The sequence below is a fragment of the Pollachius pollachius genome (assembly GCF_949987615.1).
Source record: "Pollachius pollachius genome assembly, chromosome: 6".
NCBI lineage: Eukaryota > Metazoa > Chordata > Actinopteri > Gadiformes > Gadidae > Pollachius > Pollachius pollachius.
The window spans coordinates 1,180,048-1,198,880 of record NC_136939.1 but is presented as its reverse complement, the minus strand read 5'-3'; the positions used below and the strand labels follow the sequence as shown (position 1 = coordinate 1,198,880).

At 47.8% G+C, this 18,833-nt stretch overlaps 1 protein-coding gene across 2 annotated transcripts; it reads left to right on the top strand.

Annotated features, from left to right (window-relative positions):
• Positions 1 to 1,622: 1,622 nt before the first annotated feature.
• Positions 1,623 to 17,114, top strand: LOC307077087 (A-type potassium channel modulatory protein KCNIP1-like; the record flags this gene model as incomplete). 2 transcript variants are annotated; one of them, XM_079738369.1, is made up of 8 exons in its annotated part: positions 1,623 to 1,710; positions 14,594 to 14,718; positions 15,086 to 15,155; positions 15,252 to 15,322; positions 15,451 to 15,558; positions 15,971 to 16,075; positions 16,588 to 16,650; positions 17,067 to 17,114. In XM_079738369.1, 8 exons carry the CDS (start codon positions 1,623 to 1,625, stop codon positions 17,112 to 17,114), a joined length of 678 nt encoding a protein of 225 aa, XP_079594495.1. The 2 variants fall into 2 exon arrangements, with proteins under 2 accessions (XP_079594495.1, XP_079594494.1); XM_079738368.1 differs by lacking the exon at positions 1,623 to 1,710 and adding an exon at positions 11,859 to 12,117.
• Positions 17,115 to 18,833: the final 1,719 nt, after the last annotated feature.

Genomic DNA, 18,833 nt, shown 5'->3' with positions numbered 1-18,833 from the left:
ACTACTGGAGAGAGAGAGAGAGAGAGAGAGAGAGAGAGAGCGAGAGAGAGAGAGAGAGAGAGAGAGAGAGAGAGAGAGAGAGCACATGGGCATGAGGGCAGGGCGGAGGGGACTGAGGGAGGGGGGAGGGGCAGAGAGGAGAGGGGAGGGGAGGGGAGGAGGGGAGAGAGGGGAGGGGAGGGGAGGAGGGGAGGGGAGAGAGGAGAGGGGAGGGGAGGGGAGGAGGGGAGAGAGGAGAGGGGAGGGGAGGCGAGGAGGGGAGAGAGGGGAGGGGAGGGGAGGGGAGGAGGGGAGGGGAGAGAGGAGAGGGGAGAGGAGGGGAGGAGGGGAGAGAGGGGAGGGGAGGAGGGGAGGGGAGAGAGGAGAGGGGAGGGGAGCAGAGGGGAGGAGAGGGGAGGGGAGCAGAGGGGAGGGGAGGGGAGGAGAGGGGAGGGGAGGGGAGGGGAGGAGGGGAGAGAGGAGAGGGGAGGGGAGGGGAGGGGAGAGAGGAGAGGGGAGGGGAGAGGAGGGGAGGGGACAGCAGTGGTAGCTCAGGCTTTCTGCAGTACGGAGAGATCTGCCAGAGAGTGCACCTCCGCTCCACCTCCTTGCGCCTCCTCCTCGCGCCTCCTCCACCTCCTCCACTTCCTCCACCTCACAGGAAACAAAAGGCTTCCTCTGCATATCAGAGAGCACCTGCTAATCCGCCGCTTCAAACACACGCCCACACACACACACACACCTACAAACACACACACACACTCCTGCTAACACACATGCACACACACACACACACCGAGCGACCCACCAGGAGGGAGACCGCTGCCTCGCCACTCTCCCAAGTTCTCCTGAGGACCTCGTTGAGGACAAGCGAGAGAGCTCAGAAGAGAGGAGAGGAGCGGAGAAGAGAGGATAGGAGCAGAGAGGAGCGGAGAACAGAGGAGGAGAGAGGAGAAGAGGGAAGGAGCAGAGAGGAGAGAAGCAGAGAGGAGAGAAGCAGAGAGGAGGAGAGACGTTAGGCGAGGGAGGGTCGGAGTCGGGACCCCGATGTCCTCATCTTCGACGTGCTGAACTTTCGGGGCTTGCAGCGCGAAGCGTTTTTTTTTCCTGAATTATTTACCTGCTGCTGCATCTGAGGAACATCCCGCTGCCTCTTAGAGAGGCTGGACGTGGTGGCCTGTTCCTCTCGCTCCTCAAGGCTGTCCGTCAAGTCTCTCCCGGAGCACCGCACCTCAGGAGACCTCGGGGGCGCTGTGAGGTCAGAGAACCGCCAGGACACCCGGCGGTGGACGTCCAGTGAGGGGAGACCAGAGGAGCACCCTGGTCAGAAGAGGAGATGTGCCCGGACACCGGCCCCATGACGGAGTAAAGAGGTACGCTACATGAATCGGGAATGGTTCAATATTTTGGGAATGCTACAGACAATCTGTTTATTTCCGGCAGAGCTAAAGAGAGAAATGAAACAGAAGCTGCAGTTTTCTGTCATGACGGGATCGATCGCGGAATAAATATCCAGTCCGTACAGGCTGTCAATATCTCTGTGTGAGGGGACACCCGATCGCCCTGGGGGAGGCTGGTGGGACGTTTTGGAGACCACCTCCTGGACGGGGATCTTCCGGGGAAGCCTCGGGACGCAGACCAGGATGGCGGGCTGTCCGAGCCGCTGCCGGGACGGGCTGGTCAAGCTGATCCAGTCCATCCAGAGGCTGCTGACAGGAACCCTGGCCAAAGGTACGATGTCTTCCACACACAAACACGATGTCATACACACCGACACGATGTCATCAACACAGCGACACGATGTCATCCCCACAGCGACACGATGTCATCCCCACACCGACACGATGTCATCCCGACACCGACACCCCCCCAGCCGATGTTATCAACAGCTGAGAGCTGAGATCCTCGACGAGACACAGATTCCACTGGCAATTAACAACAGTCGTTAAATCCCTCTGCTTCTAGCTCGTGTTTTACATGCATGTTATGATGTAATCTGCTGGGTTCACTACCACACAAAGCGCCCGTGTGGCGCATTCGTTCTCGGCCAGGTCCTGTTTGTTTGTGTTCTATCATGTGGAACTTACACCCAAAGCCATCATTTATAATAAATATGCCTTCAACAAACGTCACCTCTATACCACGTTCACCGTCCTTGTTTGAGCTCGTCCTTTATGATTAATAAAACAGCAGTAGCACAGGTCACACCCTTTAACGACTCCCTCTCATCCTCCAAATGTTTATTGGTTTTAATCCGGGCCGGCGGTAGAGGTGTGCGGATAATGAGTGAGATCAGCCGGGGTCACCAGAGGCTCAGTGTGTGAGAGTCTGGATCCGAAAGCATGAAACGTCTTGAACACTTAACCCACCAGACTCCTCACAGCCAAACCGGCTCGGAAGTCGCTTCTTGATGTGTAAGTGCCTCGAGATACCTCTTAAACACTGAAGCAACACGCCCCCCTCTGCGTTTCCTACCGCAGCGGTTACATCGAGGAGAGTGTAGCAAGGAGTCCCCGGGTCTAGGCTACGCTAGTGAGCCGCTGACGGTGAATAATGCAGCGGAGGAACCCAGGCGCGGCCCGCTACGTCACGCGGGCAGCGGACCGGGCCCTGTTTGCCTCCATCGTCGTTTCTATTGCGTTCCCAACAGTAACGTGTTCATGTATTCAGCACGTATTTGACTCTGCCATGAGTGGATCAGAGGATGTCGAGCACCTCTATCTATTCCAGCCTTTTTATCTTATTAATATTAGAGACGTGCGTCCACGATTACACGGCTGTAGGCGCAGCTTTGCAGTTCCGATTGATTTCAGGCGGTTTCGGGAGATTGTGGCAGGACGGTTTTGGGTGATAATGACTGAACCTTGTATCAGCCGGTTATGCAACGCTGAATTAGAGGACGGCTGGGGGGTTCAACGCTTGAAAGTGCTGCATTGTGCTGTTGGAATTTCCACAAAACAAGTCCTCCTCCTTGAGTGAGAAACCCTTTGGGTTCCAGATCTACAATCATGTCTCATACATATTTAATATCATCATCAATTATTGTTTAAATACTGTACTTAAGACACAGGCTTTGTGGTTTGTGAAAGGTCTGTTTAAGGCATTATGGCTCGCAACGAGAAAAAAGAGGGGAAATAATGAAATGACATTTACATTGAGGGCATTTAGCTTTTATCTAAAGCGATTTACAATAAGTCCATTTGTCAGATGAAAGAGAAACAACAATATATTGTGGTCGGTACAATAAGGATGTTCATAAAGATCGCTAGGTTAACCCATGCCCGGTATACAACAAAGATAGCTAGGATAAGACGCTACACAATGCTAAGTACTATTTTCAAGTGCCAGGACGCACCACATACAACAGTTGCATACATTAAGTGCAAGGATGTACAACATACAATTAGTGTTTAAAAGGGGTGTGGGGGGGGGGTAAGGGGGGAGGCTATGCAGAGTCTAGGGGAACTCTGAATGTAAACATCACAACGTGATGAGGAAGAAATTCTCCTCTGTTCCATACCAGGCAATCCAGCGATGTGCTAGCCCTGTGTGTTCATTTAGAACGATCCGCCTGCTGCATTCGATCAGTGCTAATGAGGGAGGTAAACCCAACGGTGTCTGAGCACTACAGGTGCGACAGAACCACTGAACACCCTGCAGTCAGGCCACCCTCCCCTCGCCCCCCTCGCTCACTATATTCACGCAGAGGTCGACAGAGGTTAATAAGAGGCTCCGTCACTCGCTTACTCCCCTCTCTAAAGACCTGCTGCTTCTCGCTATCGGTTGAACCCACACGTGAACTCTTACGTTTTCGTAATTTTCGACCTGGCAAACTTTCCGTTCGTTTAGTCGTGGAACTGTAGTAAGAGCTCACCTCGTTTACCTTTTTTTTATCTCTGGATTAGACGTTATTTAAATAGAAATATGGCTTCCCTCAAAGTAGTCATAGTAATCGCATTTGAATAAGAACGTTTAAGTAAGTAAGTGAAGCATATTTAAGTAATGGGTGACAATGATGTCATTAACAATCAATAATTAACTTGTATGTTCATATAAACAGACTAGTATTCATTTGTTTATCCCAGACAGCTTCAACTACTTCCTGTCAGGTATAAACAAATGAATACTAGTCTGTTTACATGAAAATACAAGTTCATTTATCAAGTTAGACTAAATGAACTTTTTTGAAGAATCAATCATGTCCTCAAAAGTAAGGTACACTGTTGGTTAGACAAAATGGAGTCCAAATCTACCCTTTAGTGACATCACACGTGGGAGAGTCCATGCAGATGTATGAAGGTTGGATAAGTTGGTACAGTCCAGTGGGTAGGCTGATCTATCCATCACCACTTGTGATTTCACAGACGGGTCGATTTGGAAACAGCTTGTATGGCTAATCGCCCTCACACCTTGTGGTAAAACAGGGGTCATTTATCACGGTCACAGCCGTTAATCACACGTACAGACGTTCATTACTGATACAGGATTCACATGCCCCCCTAACCCCGAGCCCTCTAGAGACTGGGAACACAATCCCAGAGGGGAGAGCGAGGAGGGACGCGTTGTATTGAACAACAAGGACGCTCCACTCCGCTGACGCACAACTTTGAGCAAAACGGCGAGACCCATGATTCCGTTTGGATTTTTAGGACGCTGGGAAGAAATGTAAAAGAGTGTGATAGGCTTGTGGTGGGTGGTTTACCGGCCCTTCGGGGGAAATGATGGCTCAGCGTTTTGCGCCCCCAAGGACTCTGCCTTTTATGGGAACATCGTAAGAGACGTTCTCCCTACACTACAAAAATACAAACTTTAGAAGCTGGCTCCTACATTATACATCAAACATGGATCTCAATCGATATCGCTTTAGCTAGTGTCGTGTTTCGGGAAACCCCCTTCCCCACTTACTACTCTTACTTTCTCGGTTTAAGTGTTGGCAGACAGTGTCGGCAGACAGTTACATCAAAGGGGACATTTCTTTAGATACTTGCTGTTAAGGAGCAGATCGGGTCGGGGTCATCTTACCCAAGGATGACCCCAGATAGACGGCAGACATTAGGTTTCAAGCCCTGAACCACTGGACTATTCAGCCCCTCTTTTCAGCTCCATACAGACACAATAACCAAGAGCCCTGCAGATAGATGGATGGAAGCATTGCTCGAACAGACACAGCTCATAAAATCAAAGAGACATGTTGATCGCCATTGGGTATTTGATATGATTTCTTGACTTGAAAACCAAATGTTATGAAGGTCTCAATCCTACACCTAAGTGTTTGTTTGTGTGAGTCTGTGTGTGTGTGTGTGTGAGTCTGTGTGTGTGTGAGACTGTGTGTGTGTTTGTGTCTGTGTGTGTGTGTGTGTGTGTGTGTATGTGAGACTGTGTGTGTGTGTGTGTGTGTGTGTGTGTGTGTGTGTGTGTGTGTGCGCGCGCGTGTGTGTGTGTGTTTGTGAGTGTGTTTCCATGAGGCAAAGTCTCATGCAGAGACTTATCGAGCTGAAACAGTTATTATAACCGCCCTGAATACTTTCCTGCAGCCTTAACCAAATTAGCTCTAGCTAATCATGCATGGAAATCACACCTTATGCCCACGAGAGAGAGTTTTAATTAAAACTGTACGTTTTGTGTAAATCCATGCAGAGACCTGATATCTGTTCCTGGCCAGCGTGCGGGGGACGTACGCACTGCGAAAAAGGGTCTGTTTCTCTCAGTGTTTCTCTGTAAACACTGAAGCTTCGTGTGTTTGTCTCAGATTCATCCTGGGACTGAACCGCTGCAGAGCTACTGATATTTATAGGAGAGACGGGAACACAACGGAGGATCATAATTGGAAAGCCTTGTGTACTAATCAATACATAGGAGGGGCGAGATGGAGGGAGGGAGGGAGGGAGGGAGGGATGGACGAGTGAAAGGAGGGAGGGAGCAAGGGAGAGAGTGAGGGATGGGTGCATGGATAGACAGGTAGGCAGACAGAAAGACAGACAGAGATAGATCATAATGAATAACCCGAGGGAAAGTTTCTACAGCACACTTGGTGTCTAACCACATATTAATTAATGTGTTTGGATTCATTGATTTATTAATGTACTAATTAATGATCATTAATGTCCAACCCGTGCCATCCTCCAATGTGTTCTGGGTGTTGCTCTATGCGTCTCTTTAGTGTTAGAAGTCCCTCCTCTGACCAGCAGGGGGGCCGGAGGTCGAGCTGAGTGAAAGACAGATCTTAACCCAAACTAGAAATAGAACAGTAAAGCCTCCTGAAGCGATGCAGATGCTGATATTCCGGCCTCCGCGCCGGCTACAGCAGAAGTTTGAAGGGTAAGCTCATAAAATATTCAGGTCAAAGTAAGTCCAACATTGCATGCACAGCAACCGACCAACACGCTCCGGTAATCAGCGAGTCTGGCTGCGGACGGCGTGCTGTTGCTATGAGAACAGAGACATTACAGGATTACTCTGTCAAAACAGTCAGGTCCAAGCCTCTCCTTCAGAGTAGGAGAGCCAAGACAGGAGGGGGGTGAGACAGATACCTGCCCGCCCGCTGCAACACTCTCACGGATCACTGCCTCCGACCGCGGCAGCTCTTAGCGTTATACCTGGGCTTTACGGGAAACACCTGTTCTCTCTCTCTAAGCCTGACAGACACACAGATCTGGGCCACGCTGTTGGTCTTGATGGATGCAGAGCCATTAAGTCTGTACCTTCAATGTGTTTGGAATAACTTTACTGCAGTTCAGATCGTGAAATAGCCAATAACATTGTTAATGTAGCGTTCAAACGCTAACTGAACCTTCAGCTCTTATGAGCTGGAAAACAATTTGTTTGTTAACGTGTATCGCTGCCATAAAAAGCTGCTTTTGCCTGCAGAAGAAGGTCATTAAACATGCTCATGGATTTTATGCTTGATGTCGTAGACTATGAATTGAGTCATTTGTATTTCAGGTACATGAACGTTTTTCGGTGCACTAAAAAGAAAGGAGAAAGTTGAACGAATTCTTCTTGAGATTACCTATTCAGCCAAATGTGACCTCTTTATTAGCCAATTAGAATCGGCCTGACCAGGTTACATGCAACCAATCAGTGCAGACACAAGAAAGTGGCGCTAGGACCGTTTCTATGGTAAGCAAAACAAATTACAACATCAACGCTTTCACAATACACAACGGAAAGGCTTAAACAACGTAAGGACCTGCTGCCACTAGCGACTTAGTACGGAGAAAACATTGAATATCAATCAGTCATACTAAATAAATTAAAAGCAATCAATACAACTCAAAGGCGGTTACACCATGGAAGAGGATTAGGGCCACCTGGGATCATTTCTTTCTTTGGAGTTCATTTCTTTGGAGATTAAAGTCAGACTTCTGACTTTAAGACTTCTGACTTCAGACTTCTGGCTTTATTAAAGTCAGACTTCGGACTTTAATCTCCGTACTCAGAGTTTAAAGTCAGAATTCTTATTGAGAACTCAAAAGAAAATTCCACACAGCCCTACTGGTTAGACACACTGGGACCACCAGTGTTTTGTCACTGTGACTCTGAACAAGCGGCAGCATGGTGCGTGTGGCGGAGAGTGAACCCGCGGTGAAGGGTTGGACCTCAGAGTCGCTGGGGGGAAAGTAATCCGCCTCGCACGGAGGCGGAGGGCCCGAGGCCGCCTCCAGAGACGCTGAGGTCAGCAGAGGCCTTCTGAGGTATGCATGGATGAGGACGTGCGAACACGCTCAATCGCACCCGGCCATGAGCACACGGGCAGGCGGAGGAGGAGGTGGAGGAGGTGGAGGAGGAGGAGAGCAATCAGGAGGAGGTGTCCTCAGAGGAGAGCCTCAGGAGGAGGTGTCCTCAGAGGAGAGCCTTGAGGAGGAGGTGCCTCAGAGGAGAGCCTCAGGAGGAGGCGTCAGAGGAGAGCCTTGAGGAGGAGGTGTCAGAGGAGAGCCTTGAGGGGGAGGTGTCAGAGGAGAGCCTTGAGGAGGAGGTGTCAGAGGAGAGCCTTGAGGGGGAGGTGTCAGAGGAGAGCCTTGAGGAGGAGGTGTAAGAGGAGAGCCTCAGGAGGAGGTGTCCTCAGAGGAGAGCCTTCAGGAGGAGGTGTCCTCAGAGGAGAGCCTCAGGAGGAGGGTCTGCTCTCTCAGATGCTCTGGTCATGGTACAGAGATGGTTAGCTGCCTGTGTTAGCACGCTGCTAACCCCACCTCCTCTTTGGGTCTATGACCTCTGCTGCTATACTGCAGAATATATCACAACGTCTGATATGAATTATTTCATTCTTCCTCTCATACACGCACTGCCTTGAACACGGTCTCACTTTCCAACAATCTCTCTCTCTCTCTCTTACCTCTCTATCTCTGTCTCTCTCATATCTCTCTCCCCCCTATTACTCCCTCATCTCTCTCTCTCTCTCTCTCTCTCTCTCTCCTATCTCTCTCTCTCTATATATATATATATATATATATATATATATACATATATATCACTCGCTCTCTCTAAAAAGCAGGGGAACAACTCTTCTTTAAATTTTTTAATCACCCCCCTCCCATTTTCTGTTTTATATAACCACCTCACTTCCGGTTTATTTGTATCTCCTGCCTCCAGTCACTCACTGACTTCGAGACATTTCATTAAGTGTCCTGCATTGGACACTTAATGAAAGGTGTTCTCCGGTGTGATTGCTCCCGTCCTTTTAATCGAAAGACTAACTATATATCCTATATCCGTAGACGACTCGGGTCGGGGCGCTGACTGCTATATTAAAGTCATACAATGGCGCCATCTGGAGGTTCGAATCAGAAATACACTCCCGTATTAGGTTCTATTATATTCTTATTTTACACTCGATTCTATTCTTTTCTAGCCCTCATGATGTAATATTTGTTTCAGACAAATTCGATAGGTTAATCATATTTCAACTCATTGAATTGTAATCATCATTAACATATGATAATCATCGAGAGGGGGGCACTTGTCTTTAAAGCTTTAGTAGTGTCATCACCGTGACAACACGCTGATCCACTCAAGTCAATCACAGCGCTATATTTACCCCATCCACCTCTCGGCATATTAACACTGAAGATCCACACAGATGTCCCAAAGTGAAGCAGCAGCTGGGGGCAATGATGAGTGCATTTAGGTTATGTGCGTTGTGTGTGTGTGTGTGTGTGTGTGTGTGTGTGTGTGTGTGTGTGTGTGTGTGTGTGTGTGTGTGTGTGTGTGTGTGCGTGTGTGCGTCTGTGTGTGTGGCCTGGTTAACTTGATGCAGGGAGGCAAGACATCTAACCATCTGCAGGCGAGGAGCTCCACAATAACTTTAATTATTCAGCCCCATCTGTGTCCATGCGTGTGAATTTCTATATGTGTGTGTGCATGTGTGTGTGCGTGTATTTGTTGTGTGTTATACAAATAGCGATACATAGACAAACAAGAGAGAGTGAGAGTGTATGTTTGTGTTTGTGTGTTTTTGAGTGCGTGGGTGTAAGGTATGTGTATGTGTCTGTGTGTTTGAATCTCAGTTGTGCGATGCACTTTTTTACTATTATAATTAATGATTTTATATAAGGACAACTCACTTCCTTAGTAACTACACACAACACCTTTAGATTTGTATAATATTATGATATAATATTACTATGAGGATCCTCAAATACATTTTTCCAGGCTGTAGCTTTTACTTTCAATTTGTATTGTTTGAACAACAATACTCTTGTTCTGTGAAATTGTACTTTTGTGATTTAAAGTTAGTTTTCTGTTCTTTATATTTCAAGTGAGGGGGTCTTGGTGCAGCATAATAACACAAACGAACGCACACAAAGACCCACCTCCACACACACACACACACACACACAAACCCACACTCATGCACACGCACACCCTATAAGCAGCTAGCATGTCCTGAAGGGGACCTCCCATAACCCTAACCCTAACCCTAACCGCACAATAATTACAAACGCCCGTTCAGTATTTCAAATGCACGAGACCGTTTCGCTGAGAGGGAAGCAGTTAGACATATTAGAGGAGTGAATAGTAATGATCAGTGTCACGATCAATATCCCGTGTGACCAAAAACGTCATCTCTCTGATGAAGGCCTCCAGCTGGTCAATATTAAATACGTAGAAAGAATACGCCTTTCATATCATATTGACAATACAGAACTAAGCCTTCGATGCGCTCTACTGTTTTTGATCTATATTTAATAATCAACTTTGAAAAGGCCCTGATCAATTGATTTGAGCAGCATGATTTTGTTCCACCGATGATTGTAGCTGTTGTCTTCCTTGGGTTAATCGATCAACGTTCCCTCCTCCTAGAGTAAGACCTTCCTCGGAGATGGGAATACCCTGTGGCTTTCCCCTAATCAACAGAACAAATAGTTTCCGTGCATCGGGTCCCGATCCTTCTCTCTGTGTGTACCTTTCTGCTTGGCTTATTGGATACTTTCCACACATCTGAGCGGAATCAATAACATATTCTGACCTCACTGAGTATGCTAATGATTGTGTTTGTGCTTTCTAATGGGGAAATTATGTTCCATCAGTTGATAATAGAATGCATTATCGTGGTCTTAACTGGTAGAGCATGGCATTACCTCAGACAGGGTCAGGGGTTTGATTCCCACTGGAGCCCCATGAATATGCAACCTGGAGGCATGCTGTTAAATATAAGGTTATATTTGGTGGACGCTTTTGTCCGAAGCAACTTACAGTAAGTGCATCAAACAATGAGGGTAAACTGCAGAAAGTGCATCCAAGTTCACGAAATAAGCAAGGCAACTGCTTTTAAGTGCTACAATATAGAAACAAGAGATAGAGACGGATAGAGAGATAAATAGATTGATAATTAATTTATGTTTTACATTTTATTTCACTTTTAACTTTCCACACATCTGAGGATTTTCTTTCCCACTGTTGACAGACAAAATTGTATTTTTCTTTACATTTAATCTCTCACTCTTCCCCCTTGCTCTATGTTCCTGCTCTCCTGTCTTATCTTCATCCCCCTCTTCATCACCACCATGAGAAGAAACCATTTGAGTGGAAAATATATTCAGTCTTCTTAACTCACAACTAGCCAAGCGGAACCGGTAAACCTCTTACCCAAAAGAAATAATCTCCATTTAAACATAAGCCCCTGAGATCATTTCCTTACAGTCCGTTAGGAATAGGCATTTTACAGTTTTTGTCTCTGGCGATTGATAAAGCACTAAATAGACACAGAATGGAAAAAAAAACGGTGAGAAACAACGATTTTTGTAAAAGAAAAAAGAAACGCAATCTCTTTATTTAGAGCTGTTGCCGTTTCGGTCTGCCTTGGAATAACTGCTGTGATTAATGGTAACTGACTCCATAATGAGAGGGAGGGAGATGGGAGAGGGAGGGAGGGAGGGAGGGAGGGGGGGAGAGGGAGGGAGGGAGGGGAGAGGGGGGGAGAGGGAGGAGAGTGGAGGGAGGGGGGGAGAGGGAGGAGAGTGGAGGAAGGGGAGAGAGGGAGGGGAGGGAGGGAGAGAGGGGAGGAGAGTGGAGGGAGGGGGGGAGAGGGAGGGGAGAGGGGAGGGAGGGGGGGAGAGGGAGGGGAGAGGGAGGGAGAGGGGAGAGGGAGGGAGGAGAGAGGAGGGAGGGGAGAGAGGGAGGGAGGGAGAGAGGGAGGGGAAAGGGAGGGGAGGAGAGAGGAGGGAGGGGAGAGAGGGAGGGAGGGAGAGGGAGGGAGGGGGGAGAGGGGGTGAGAGAGGTAAAATGAGGGGAGGTAAGGGAGGGGGACTGAAGAGAGGGGAGGAGGTAAGGGAGGTGAAATGGAGAGATGGAAGAAACAGAGGGTGAAGGAGGAAGGAGTAGAGGGGAGGGGGAAAGGACAGTGTGGGGTGGGGGGGGTGTTAGGAGCAGCCTGTGTTTAGATGGGAGTCGGAGATCTGGGAATCTGGGGTCTTGGCGTCACGTTGTCAGAGAGAGGAATCACTCAGGCAGAGAGCGAGCGAGAGAGGACGAGAGAGAGGACGACACACGTTGAGAGACTCACGGAGCGACACTCCCTCACTCCCGCACGCTCGCCCGCTCCCCGGACGTTGTTTATACGGGCTGGTTTCCACGGTGACAAGATGGGCGCAGTGGTGGGCACTTTGACCATGCAGACCAAACAGAGAAGAACATCGAGAGGTACGTCAACACAGGGGAGAGAGAGAGGGAGAGGGGGAGACGGGGGAGAGAGAGAGAGAGAGTGAGAGGGGGGGGAGAAAGAGAGAGAGAGGGGGGGGGAAGAGAGGGAGAGGGAGAGAGAGAGACAGGGGGAGACGGGGGAGAGAGAGAGTGAGATGGGGAGAGAGAGAGAGGGGGGGAGAAAGAGAGAGGGAGAGAGAGAGAGGGGGGAGAGAGAGTTACAGTGGGATGGATGGAAAGACAGATGGAGAGATATATATATATGGAAAGTGAGAGGGGGGGGAGAAAGAGAGAGGAGAGAGTGTGACAGAGTGATGGATTTAAAGAAAGATAGATATTGATGGAGCAACAGATTGAAAGAGAGAGAGCGAGAGAGAAAGAGAGTAGTAGTTCAGGATAGAGAGAGGTAAACACTGCAACCAATTGAAAAGAGGATTTTTGCGATTGGTTGAAGAGGTTCCCAGGCAGATATGTGTATCTGTTGAACAACCCCACGCTTCTATAGTCTCCACTGCACACACGGCAACACTGACCTGGACACTGACACATCAACACAGAACAGGAAGCAACCAACACTGCTGATCTGTGGAATATGAATGCATTGGTCTGTTTATCAACAAAGTATTAAGATGGTGAACTGTCCTGAATGGAATCAGGACTGTTCACCATCACCATGTCTTGAATAGACAGTGGGGGAGGAGTTTGGTACCTGAATTGATACTGCAGAGTCTGCGTGTGTGTGTGTGTGTGTGTGTGTGTGTGTGTGTGTGTGTGTGTGTGTGTGTGTGTGTGTGTGTGTGTGTGTGTGTGTGTGTGTGTGTTAGTGGCTGTGTGTGTGTTAGGCAGTATGCCTGTTCTGAGTCATTTGCCCTTGAAAAATATGAAAATAAACCAGCGTGTGTGTGTGTGAGTGTGTGTGTGTGTGTGTGTGTGTGTGTGTGTGCGCACTTGTGTGTCTGACAGTGTATGTGTGAGTGGTGTGTTAACAGTTACTGTTATACCAAGTGAATAACAGAAGAGTAGATCTGGGATGTGTGTTGCAAGGGTGGTGGGGGCTTGTGGCTGTGTGTGTGTGTGTGTGTGTGTGTGTGTGTGTGTGTGTGTGTGTGTGTGTGTGGTCTGGTATACGGGAGTGTGTACATTAAGAATCCGGTCACATATCATACCTCTCTCTCTCTCTCTCTCCATACGGCGGAGAAGCCCGTTGTCATGGAGACTGGGTTGTGAGGCCATTTCAGGGGGATGTGATCAGCGCTCAGCTGTGCATGTGCACACACACACACCCGTACTTATACACACACACACCCATACACACACAAACACACACACACACACACACACACACACACACACACACACACACACACCAGATACACACACACACCCACAGCAGAGACATCTATCTTTCAAGACGAGGACGATATTTAGCATGTTTTCATTGCCCACTGCAATATTCATGGTTATTAAAATAGGGACTTAAGCATTAACAGTTATTCAAATCAACAGAGAGTTCATGTGTAATGTAAGCAGTAACAGAGAGTTAATTTGTATTGTAAGAAGTAACAGTTGTATTCAGATCAACCGTTTCTACTTCAATGAAGACAATGTTTTCATCTTCAAAACGTCCCTTTGGTTTGTTGCTCATGCTAATGCTTTTGCAGAAGCAGATCTTACGCAACAAATTAGTGTCATGAGGTCATTAGGATGTTGGTGCGCTGACAGAAGAATGAATCACACGCTTACTAGCTATTAGTAGCTTACACGTGTTTGATGCTAACAGGGAATGTTAGTGCGAGGCTAATGTTGGTTTGCATTCTAATTTCTATATGCAGTCAGCACGTTAACACTAAGCTAACTTTAGCATGCAGCTTACTTGTTGTCACCGCGCCGGTCTTTTGAAATGCATCTACAAATAGATCCTTTACGCACTCTAAGGACGGCACGATCACTGGTCCAGGTTAAAAGTGTATGACCATGCAACAATCTAAGACGTATATGGTCGTAAATGGGTTTCCTTCCTCCTCTATTTCCTCCGTCACACTCTCTCCCGTCCTGCCCACTCCTTCTGCTTCCTCCCCATAGCGTGAAGTTATCCCCCAGGCCTGCTGCCTCACCCCCTCACCACTTCATCACCTCCTCTCCGCCCACCTGTTTTCACAAACTTCTAACTCTCTAAATTGAGGGCATTTAGCAGACGCCTTTGTCCAAAGCACCTTACAACCATTAACACACACATTCACACACCGACGGTGGAGCCAGGGCGACAGCCCGCTCATCAGGAGCGGTCAGGGTGAGGCGTCTCGCTCAGGTACACCTCGACACTCAGCTAGGAGGAGCCGGGGTTCGAACCAGCAACCTTCCGGTTACAAGTCAACCCGCTCTACCTCCTGAGCTGAGCTCTGTGAGGGGAGCGAAGCCATGGGAGGGTGTCTCTCTCTCTCTGAAGCCTCTTGAGGCCGTGCTGTCGTGTGTGCAGATAAGGGCGAGGACGAGCTGGAGATGACGATGGTGAGCCACCGGCCAGAGGGGCTGCAGCAGCTGGAGGCGCAGACCAACTTCAGCCGGCAGGAGCTCCAGATCCTGTACCGCGGCTTCAAGAACGTGAGCCAATCAGCACCCAGCCCCCTCCCCCCGCCCCCCCTCGGTGTCACACGCTATGAGTTGGACCGCATGAAGCTGCTTCTACTCACGGCAAACTGCTGCTCCCCCCCCCGACCAACTGCTATTTCTTCAAATGTTTCGATGTGTGCTTGTGCCTTTATGGACAGTGAAGTAGAGTTTAGACAAACTAAGAAATGGCTTTACAACATCCGGTGGCTCTCCTCTCATTTATTATTCAGTCTGGATTTTCAATTTGATGCGGAAATCTGAACACTGTGTCACATCCCTGGCAAAAGGCGTTTGATCGCTGCCCTGACCTTGAAGGGTCTGTTGTCTAATGGCTCTCGTCTCGTCTGTCGTCTCCCAGGAGTGTCCGAGTGGGGTGGTGAACGAGGACACATTTAAACACATCTACGCACAGTTCTTCCCCCACGGAGGTAGGGGTTGAAACCTGTTACATGAACCTTCAGCCTTGGGTCCTGAAGACCGTCCTGGCTTTGATAACGCTCTCTGGTCTCGTCCTGTCCATGCAGACGCCAGCACGTACGCACATTATCTCTTCAACGCCTTTGACACCACCAACAACGGATCCATCAAGTTCGAGGTACCGCCTCCTCCCATTACCTGATTCACGAGCAGACTGGACCCAGTTATTGATCTCTGTGGGATTCTGCTGTAGGGTTAGGGTTCGGTTTGTCTGCTGAGCTTTGGTAACATGTCGTTCTCTCACAGGACTTTGTGATGGGTCTGTCCACGTTACTACGGGGAACGCTGAGGGATAAGCTGGAGTGGACCTTCCACCTGTACGACATCAACAGAGACGGCTACATCAACCGAGAGGTGGGGTCAGGACCACACCGTCCTGTTGGGACAGAGGTTCTCAACCTCTGGGTCGCGGCCCCTTTAGGGTCGCTTGAAAATGAGAATAGAAAATTGCCATGCATACCGATGTGCGTTGTCTTTTTCATTTGATCATTCACATGTTTGGAAACTGAAAATTGGATACAGTATTGATTATCATCAATACTATATCCAATACTTTACATCAACAATGTATCCATATGGATGATTAGCATAATCAGTATGGAAATGTTGGTTTTCTCACAACTTTCAACATGCAGAAATAAGAAAGTATTTCTTATTGTACTGCAGGCGATATGATTGGATACGTCCACGGCTGAAGTTAGGCTGGGTCACAGCGAGGAGCTAGAGGTCCACCCCCTCATCACATGTCTTTTGCGTTTCCTCCCAGGAGATGACGGAGATCGTAAGAGCCATCTATGACATGATGGGGAAGTACACCTACCCCGCCCTGAAGGGCGATGTCCCACAGCAGCACGTAGACGCCTTCTTCCAGGTGGGCTGACACACACACACACACACACACACACACACACACACACACACACACACACATTATAGACACATTATACACACACAAATATACACATTATAGACACATGTACACACACCCACACATATACACATTATAGACACACACACACACACGCATATACACAAAAACACACATACATATACACATACACACATAAGCACAAATCACAATATTAATATAGATAAAACATTATTGTTAAATTGGTCATTGTATAGGAACAACAAACAATGTACAAACCTTAACACAAACAAAACAAAGGGCTTTGTGATATTTAATGCAAACTGCATTGATTTGATCACCGCTCAGTTTGATAAAGACTGACCAGAAGAATCCTTCAACTTGCAAACTTGATCTCATCAAATCTAGATACGATTCGCTGCTCAATATGGAATATTCCTGCCAAGCCGCTGCTGAATATTTCATAGCGGCTCATGTTTGGCATTTGCACTTCCTTTTGTTTGTGGTTTCTGCAGAAAATGGACAAGAACAAAGACGGCGTGGTCACTCTGGAGGAGTTCATTGTAGCCTGCCAGGAGGTGAGTACCACTGAGACCAGGATGCATTGTCTCACACACATACACACACAGACATACACGCACACACACAGACACGCACAGACACACACGCACACACACACACACATATACAAACACACACACACAAGCTGCCACTCTGGCCAACAGTAACCAATCAAACGCTGGGCTGTTATTTACATTGTTTTAAGCCAGGCTAATAATCTTTACACCAATGGTATCGTTAGACTTCCACCAATATATGGTATTTCTTACATTATTATCTATCGTGTGTATCAGTTATCATAAAGCACAGTATAGTATATAGTATGTATATAGGTATTCTATAAATAGTATGGTGTTAGAACTAATATTTTGGTTGCATGTTAATGTCTTCATCCTTCATCCTTTCATTTCTCTCTTTTTCTCCCTCCATTCAGGATGAAATGATGATGAGCTCCATGCAACTGTTTGAAAACGTGATGTAGAGGAGAGAGAGAGAGAGAGAGAGAGAGAGAGAGAGAGAGAGAGAGAGAGAGAGAGAGAGAGAGAGAGAGAGAGAGAGGGAGGGAGGGAGAGTGAGACGGGGAAGAGAGAGAGAGGGAGTGAGAGAGAGGAAAGAGAGAGAGAGACGGGGAAGAGAGAGAGAGGGAGTGAGAGAGAGAGAGGAAAGAGAGAGAGAGAGAGAGAGAGAGAGAGAGAGGAAAGAGAGAGAGAGAGAAGACAACCGAAACTAAGGCAGCCATCCATGGAGGAAATGAGAGCACTCACTGTGTGTGTGTGTGTGTGTGTGTGTGTGTGTGTGTGTGTGTGTGTGTGTGTGTGTGTGTGTGTGTGTGTGTGTGTGTACTGCACATATGCCCCACAACATTGCCTGCGCAGGCAGGGTATGTGCAGCACTACACACACACACCATCTCTCCTCCTCCTCCTCCTTCTCTCCTCTCCTCTCCTCTCCTCTCCTCCCCTCCCCTCTCCTCTCCTCTCCTCTCCTCTCCTCTCCTCTCCTCTCCTCTCCTTCAATCCCCAAAACCATTCAGATCCTGTTTCTCTCACAGCCAGGATTCTCTCAGACTGGCCGGCCACAACCTTAATGAACTCAAGAGGCCTGCTCCTCTCATCCCTCTCCTACCCGGTGTCCTGCCTCTGACCGTTTGACGTAGGATACCCCACCGGTTGGATGGTCTCAAACCGAAGCACGTTCCCCCCCCCCCCCCCCCCCCACCGGGGGGTCACGATGGGAGCGAGGTGGTTGTCCAGAGCAGAAGGGAAAGGGCGCCACCTCCACGAGTCAGCCTCAGGAATCCTTCATTTGGATCGGTTTGGCCTGAATTAGCGCATGAATGAGAATTGAAATGACTCCCTTGGAGCGTTGCCTTGGTAAAAACGAGAGCGAGGGAGAGAGAGAGAGAGAGAGAGAGAGAGAGAGAGAGAGAGAGAGAGAGAGAGAGAGACCCCGCACCGTTTTATTTCGGTGGGTGAGAGTCTGATCTGACATATGCTTCGTGCTCATGTTTTGCCAGCACTGCTGCTATGAGTCCTGTACAGAATACTTATGTGTCCGTGTCTTGCTTGTCTCGTCCGTTTTGATGTCAACACCTAAGAAATTTTACGTAAAAATAAAAGAAACATGTGAATTTCGTTCCTTACCAATAATAATCACAATATGGGTTATTATGAGTGTATGTTCATGTGTGTGTGTGTGTGTGTGTGTGTGTGTGTGTGTGTTTTTGTGTGCCAGAGTGGCAGAAGTTAATACAAGTATAAGTTGAGTTGCCAAATCATGCTCGTTGCTTTGCTTGAGTTGTTGTATTCTGTTTTTTCTCTAAATACCCTGTTTGAAGCAGGCTGTCAGGACAATACGCCCTATAAATAAATTGCAACGTTTTATAAATAATAAGTAGAATATATATATATACATATATATATATTTAAATAATATATGTATACATAAATAGATTTTTGTGTGTGATTCAGAGTTGCCACAATCATAACATATATGTCACAGTGGCAGAGTAATGTCATGGGTAACCTATGTCATGAGTAATCTCACAACATAGGAAAGAAATATATAAAGTACATGTTTATATATAAATATATATTTCATGGAGGGATATGTGCCAAAGCCTTGTCAGATTTTCAGATGTTTCTTGCTACAGTGTTAGTTTCCTTAAATCAAGTTAGAATAGCTATTGCGTGACTTCTCCA